The 7,860-nt window shown below is 27.7% G+C and overlaps 1 protein-coding gene across 1 annotated transcript; it reads right to left on the bottom strand.

The window, feature by feature from the left end:
- Window positions 1-859: 859 nt before the first annotated feature.
- On the bottom strand, window positions 860-2,701 carry LOC107447332 (zinc finger protein ZFP2-like). Its single transcript, XM_043046324.1, has one exon. It carries the CDS (start codon window positions 2,699-2,701, stop codon window positions 860-862), a length of 1,842 nt encoding a protein of 613 aa, XP_042902258.1.
- Between the last annotated feature and the right edge of the window lie 5,159 nt (window positions 2,702-7,860).

Below are 7,860 nucleotides of genomic sequence, written 5' to 3'. Positions count from 1 at the left end.
TCTGGTTTGTGCATAGCAAATTCAGAAATTGTTTAGGTTTAGAAATTGCATGAAAACTTGTCTTTCATTACAGATTACAGCAGAGTGCAAACAATGTAATATTTGATTTCGAATGGTGATAGTTTTGCAAATAAATTGTACTTTGTTTAACATTTAATTGTTTTTTTCTATGAATTATTCATTGTATGTCAATCTCAGTTCTTACTTTTCCGCATTTTCTGAATTTCTGCAGATGTGGCAGAAAAGGATTTCTACCAGTGGTTTTAACCACCTTGGCAGAAACTTGCCAACTTTGTCATTTATATTAAAAATTTAGAGTTAGAAAAAAATGAAAGTACTTCAACAAATTTTCAATTATTATTCATAGAGAAAAGGAAACTCAATTATTTACGGAACTAATTTTATAAGTAAAATTTAAAACTCAATCTTCTTAAAACCTTTGATCAAATCAAATAAAATACCAATGTTTTTTCTATCAAATTAACTAAGATTATATTTTAAGATTTTAGACATCTAATTAATTTGCACCAAACAACCTGATAAGGGACACCCTCGATGGCAATACCTGGGCCCCTTCAGACTTTACACCAATTTTATTACCAACTATCAATAGTTGGAGTTGTATAAAACTTTTTTTCTAATCCAGATCGAATCTTACTTTTATACCATCATTAATTGATCAAATATCTTATAATAACTGTCACAAGTGTTGTAAATGTCACAAATGTATTGCAAAACATATTCAAATGAGAACCTAATTTGCTGACAATGATTCTAAAATGGAATAACTATGATTATCAGAAGGTGTTGGTTCACTGAATATAGGATCTGATTTATGAGCATTAAACTGAGAAATTTACTATGCACTATGAGTCTGAAGATGTTTCTTCAAATAGATTTCCCTATTAAAACTTTTTTGACAAATTTCACAGCCAAATGGTTTTTGATTATCAGAAGGTGTTGGTTTTCTTAACGTAGGATCTGACTTATACACATTAAATTCAGCTAGCTCTTCTGCGCTATGAGTCTGAAGATGTTTCTTTAAATAAATTTCTCTTTTAAATCTTTTTAGGCAAACTTCACAAACAAATGGTTGTTGACCAGCATGAAGATACAAATGCAATTCTAGTTCTGCTTTTCTTTTGAAAGCTTTAAAGCATAACTGACATTCATAAAGTTTCTTGCCATCATGCAACTCCTTATGCTTTCGAAGCCACATCTTTTGATTAAATTTCTTGGGGCAAAGGTCACACGCATAACGCATTTCTTCATGTGTTGCAGAATGATCAACAAGATAACGCTTGATTCGAAATCGACGTCCACATTTCTTGCATCTATATGGAAACTCATTTGTATGGAACTGATAATGAATAACCATTAGATTTTTTTTCTGGAAAGTTAAATGACATATGTCACAAACATGAGGCCTTTCACCTGTATGAATCAAAGAATGAGTATCAAGACTCTGCTGCCTAGAAAAGCTTTTGTTACACACAAGGCATTGAAATGGCGCTTTTCCTGAATGCAACATTGCATGTCCTTTAAGACAGACTTTATATCTGTATGCTTTGGAGCAAATATTGCAAACATATGATTTTTCTCCAGTATGTACATTACAGTGAGCCTCAAGTTGACCATAGTTTATAAAACGCTTAGGGCAAAGAACACAAGCAAATGGCTTCTTTTCAATCTCTTTAGGATCAGGAGGTTTCATCTTAGCATCCAAAAAATCAGATTTTTTAGATAAATCAAATAAAAAAGGATTTTCAGGAGGATGAACAGCAAAATGAGCCAGAAGTTTATTTCTGAGTCTAAAAGTCTTTTTACAAACCAGACACTGATTGTTTCCTGCCTCAAGTATTCTCATATCTCTAAAGTTAAAATTAGCCGGTTTCAAAATGTTCCTTTTAAAAGCAAGTGTCCTTTTCCCCCTTCTTTTAGCCACTGGAACAATGGAATCAGAAGTATTTATTTGTTTAATAGGTGCTCCATTTATAAGTCCATTTCTATCAGTAGTTTTATAATTCACATCTTCAAAATCGTAGTCATTCATTCCTGATAAATCAAGATCATCATCAGAACTATCAGTAGCTAGATTCTGTGAATGATTCTTATCAGAAGGAGCCAAAACTTCATTTTGTATAGAATTTGAATCAGAATCATAGTCTATCATTTCTGATAAATCAAGATCATCATCAGAACAATCATTTACCAGAATTTGTGAATGATTGTTATCAGAAGGAGCCAAAACTTCATTTTGTATAGAATTTGAATCAGAATCATAGTCTATCATTTCTGATAAATCAAGATCATCATTTGAACTACCTTTCGCATCACCTTGTGAGGGAACATTAACTGAAGAATTAAAACACATGGTAGTTTTTGTTAAATTAGAACTGTTTAAATCAAAGTCATCTATTCCTGATAAATCAAGATCATCATCAGAGCACTCATCTACTAAATTGTGCGAGTGACTGTTAACAGAAGGAGGTGCCACATTCTCACTTAGCAAAGATTTAGTTTGCACAGAATTTGAATCAGAATTATAGTCTATCATTTCTGATAAATCAAGATCCTCATCAGAACAATCATTTGTTTGATCTAAGTGATTGCTAACAGTTCTGTTAGTAACAGAAGTAGAAGCCTCACTTGGAATAGATTTACTTTGTATGGAATTCGATTCAGAATCACAGTCTATCATTTTTCAGGAATCAAAATCATCATCTGAACTTCTTAGTTAACTATTTTCAACAAATGAAATCCCAATCATTTATTTAACACAAGTCCATAATCAGAACTTTCTTTAAGAGATTCCGTATAACAGAAAGTTGCATATATTTTGTCAACGTTTTTTTTAGTCTTTCATTACAAGAACTATTCAAAATTAAAAGTAATTAAGTTAATTAGCAATACTATTTCGCTAAATATGATTAATAACCCAACTTAATATTATAAAAATAAACTTTAAATACTAGAAACTTATAAAAATCAATAATTAACCGATTTAAGTAGATACACGAGAAAGAGGTGAAACAATTATAGAATTCTTAAAAGTATCTTTTTTCGGCTAATCTATTGAAAGCGATAGTAATTGTCTAAAATGAAATCTCACATTCATTTTAATAAAGACAATTTTAATTGAACTAAATTTTTAACTAGGGGAGGATATCTTGAGTATTTTCAGCAAAAAGTTTCAAATAAAGCTTTAAAATATGTAAATGTTTACAATTCAAACGTTATTGATTGATTGATTGTTTGAGGAAGGGAGCGACGAGCTCTGTGCACTAGCTTATAGCTCTGTATTTCCATTAACATGGTATACTATAGTCTACGTCATAGGTTGTGTTATTCCTACTATATTTAACCCATGAACGGCATTTTCTGCGAGCCTAACTTCGAGCCACAAATAAACAAACGAAGTGTTTGATCGTTTAAATATCTGCTCTCCAGATTTTATTGCATTATAAAGAAAAGTAATTGATATTCGATTTTTGATTAATAATTGATTAATGTGGCTGGTGGCATTTATGTGGATAGTGGCATAGAATTTAGCATTGCGTCTTGGTAAATGTTATTCCTACTAAGTGGAAGTAGTTGTGTTTTTTTTATATTATACCCAATTGATAGCTGAAGATGGTTGCAGCAAAAAGTCAGAAGCGGTTTGTGACTTGGAAGAATTTGTAGAGGGATTTGAGTTTGTTCTGAGGATTAAAAGACAAGGACCCCAAACCTCGCAACTCCCGAAGAGAGCGGTGAAGGGAATCCCAGCCCTCAAAGGTTCGGACCCTCCCCCTAGGAAGTGACGTTTTGTATCGATAGTTATCTGAAAGTGACCAATGGCTTTTGTTTATCCTTTAATCGTTCTCCCTTCGCTTGGGGGTCGTGACCTCTATCCCAGAGTTTACAGTGTTCTTTCAGAAAGAGAATGTATTCTTCTTTCATTTTGACAATTACATACATAGTCTAAAATAAATACCTACATATTTTAATCTTTGATCTTTCTTCAAGAATTTAATATGCAGTATTCGTTTTAAACTTGTTTGCATTATTCTATTTAATATTAGAGAATCGATTCACTTATAACTATATTTACTAACAGTTTGCCAAGAAAAAAGAAAGATTCTTAAAATAAAAAATAATACATCAAATAATACATCAAATAATACAAATCAAATACATCTTTATTTATTACCTTTCCTAAAAATGATACTTTGAATGTTGTTTCAAATAAATATAATTGAGTCATTCAGAAATTTTATCACTAGATTATGAAACTTTAGAAATTATATGTATATTATTGAGAGCTTTTAGATTTAAAGAACTAATGATTAATAAAGGTTATTTAATTTCACAAAATTTTGCAATTTTCTATCTTTACTTATTTTATTATTTATAAAATTTTATTATATTTACGATTACTTTATTACCTTCTATTATTTATAATTATTATTTTTTTTAACATCTGCAATTGATAAAATGTGTAGCTTTATACTTTATACCACTAAATTCTTTTAGTTTTAAAGCTACAATAAGTATCAAAATAAGTATCAAAATAAGCTTTAATAAATAGGTAGAATGCATGAAATAAACTTTAAACTAGCATTTTTTAAATAATTGTTAGTTTAAATAATCTGAAAAAAATTTTTTCATTACAATTTTAAAAGAAACCGCTTTTTCAATTTTTCACTTTCTTTTTTGTTATGATTTCTCTTTTTTTTCTTCTTTTTTTCGCAATTGCAAACTTATACAATTTAATAATTGTAAGTTATTTTTTCAAGAAAACATTTTTTTCTTCTCTTTTATAATATTTTTTATAATAAATTACAATTCGCAACTCAAACAATGCAATATTTATTTTTCAAATTTAATAATTTATCTCTTTTTTGAAAATGGTATTTTCAATCGTTGATATTGAACTAGATTTGGAAAAAAATTCTCTGCAATTAATGTTTTGCCTTTTATTACCCTCTTACATTAAATCCAACTCAGAAGACAAGGATGCCAAGTAGTTGTACTTCATTTAAGAATTTCATGCTAGAGTTATTAGTTACACAATTTCACTATTGTCGTTCGAACCATAAGGGCAGTTCGAGATTTTTTTTATATCACAAATTCGTTTTTAAAGTTTAACTCGTTACAAGTATTTTGAATACTTTCAATTAAACACATTTTCAATTTCAAAATATCCTCAATTGCTTTTATATTTGATGCTGGATTTTTTTTTTTTGCCTTATCGTTTACCATTGTGCATGTAAATAAATTATGAAAAAGTAATTCGGAAAAATATTTGTTTTAAGTGCCACATAAATTTGCAAGAGACTTTTTGAATTAGAATTAATTGCATCAATGAGGATAACTTAAAATATTATTCGAATAATACCAAAAAAGGACTAGTATAATAATTACCAATGAATACAGGTAAAACAGAATATATTAGTTAATACTTAAAAATTAATAATACTTAGCAAAATATTAATACTTACCTAATAATTTAAAAAAAATTAATAGAGAAAACAATTATGCTTGGTTTTTTCTCTCCCTAAAACTTGTAATACTAACAATAAGTATTTTCAAAAATTCAAATGTCAAACAACAGTTTAAGAAATAACTAAAAAGTTTTCTTTAGTCTAGAATTTTTTTAGTACAATTTTTAAACAAAATATTTAAAACAACGTGATTTTTTTAATAAAATTTTTCAATGTTTATTTCAAAAATGTTTTTTCTTAAAATATTACATATTTTTTAAAGAACAAATTTTCGAGTATATTTCGATGTCATAATTATAAGACTAGAAATATAAATAATTTTTTCTTGGAATATTGAGAACATGAAAATTAAGGAAATAAATAATAAAAAAAGGTTTCTTAATTATGCATCTATATTTATTAGCAACTTTAAAACAATTAATTCAAAAACAATTTTATTAAAAAAGTTTTCTTTATTTATATTCTGGTCTTTTTATTACGCTCTTATATGGAATCCAACTCAGAAGACAAGGGTGCCAAGTCGTGAGAACTTTGTTAGAACTTTTAGTTATACATTTCCATTATACAGCAATGGAAAATGGTCTAGCCATGAGGATTATTCGTGATTTTATTTTATTACGAATTCGTGTTAGTAGTTTAGCTCGATTCAAATATCAACTAGTTTTCATTGCACACATTTTTAATAACAAAATTCTCTCAATTGTTTTTCTGATTGACGCAGGATATTTTTTTCTTATGATTTACCATTTTGTATATAAATGAACTATGCTAAAGCAATTCAAAAGAAATTCTCTCTTTTTACAAGTCGCATAAATTCGAAAAAAACTTTTTGAAGTAGAATTAATCGCATACATTAAGATAATTTAAAGTATTACTTGAATAAAAACATAATAACACTAGTTTAATAATAACAAATAAATATAAGTGAATATCTTGAGAATAACTTAGCTGATACTTAATGGATAATCTCAAAACAGAAAAGAAAATAATGCTTAAGTTTTTTTTTTCCACCTTAAAATTTGTTATTCACCATTTTATTAAAGGAGTAATTATTTTAAAAGGATCAAATGTCCAACAGAAGATTAAGAAATAACTCTAAAACGCTTTTCTTATTCAATTGCTTTTTTAATGCTATTTCTAACAAAAAAAATTTAAAAAAGGTGATTTTAGAATTTTTTTAATCTTAATCTTAACAAATTTTATTCTTAAAAATAATACATAATTTTTCAAAAAATAAATTGTCGAATATATTTTGGCATTATAGATATAAGAGTAAAAATATCTTTTTGTCTTTGAAAATAAAAGATGAAATTTTCGCATTTTAAAGTATGAACAGAAAAAAAATCCGCTCTTCATATTCCATGCTTTTTATTACCCACTTGTATTCTACCCAACTCAAAAGACAAGTGAAAATAAATGAAATTATGCTTCTTAATTATGCATCTAAACTAATCAACTACTTTATAAAAATTACAAAACCGATCATATTCTAAAAGCTTTAGTTCTTTCAAATCTCTGATAGAAATTGCATAGCGGATTAAAAATAAGTATACAATTTATAGTAATTCTTATTTATATTATATACGATTTAGTTATAGTAATCTTTTTTATTTATTATGCACTAATCTCAGTTATAACTCACCAATTTTGTAAAGAAGAAAATTCCATTTTTTTCTGCAAATATTTTGAAAATATTACGAGGTAATTAAAATACAAGTTAATAAAAACACGGCAATAATTATACTGAGCATATTATGGCTGAGAATACACAAAAATTTGGAACAGAAAAAATGTTCACGTTTTATTTAAAGTCGTTATTATAGATTTTATAAGTTCCGTAGGAAACTAATTATACTAAACGTATTATGGCTAAGAATACACAAAAATTTGGAGCAAATTTTTTTTTTTTCATGTTTTATTTAAAGTTGTGCAAGAGTATTATTGATTTTATTATAAGTTCTGCTAGAAACCGAAACTAATTATTTAATCCATTTATTATATGAAATAATAAATTTGTGAGAGAAAAAATTATGTCTGAAATATATTCATAAAATATCTAGGTAAATGATTATAAAAAATCATAAAATATCTGGGTAAAAATTATCTTTGAAATCGGAAATCTAATTTAATCCCAGCGTTAAACGCATCCTATTCGAACGTTCGTATCGCTTTCACCAGCAAATTGTTAGGTGAAAGTTTTCCGATAGATGGGAGGAAAAATGAAGATCGCAGTCCGTAAGCAAAATCCGTTCGAAAGCGCGAGGTTTCAGGTTTTCCCTAGGAGTAGAAACGTGACGTCAAAATGACGTCATTTTTCTCTTCCTAGCTCGTTCGAAGGCTGCGAGGTTTGAGCTCAAGTTCACGATATCGGTAT

Source organism: Parasteatoda tepidariorum, chromosome 6 (assembly GCF_043381705.1).
Source record: "Parasteatoda tepidariorum isolate YZ-2023 chromosome 6, CAS_Ptep_4.0, whole genome shotgun sequence".
Classification (NCBI taxonomy): Eukaryota; Metazoa; Arthropoda; class Arachnida; order Araneae; family Theridiidae; genus Parasteatoda; species Parasteatoda tepidariorum.
This window is presented reverse-complemented; position numbering and strand designations above follow the sequence as displayed.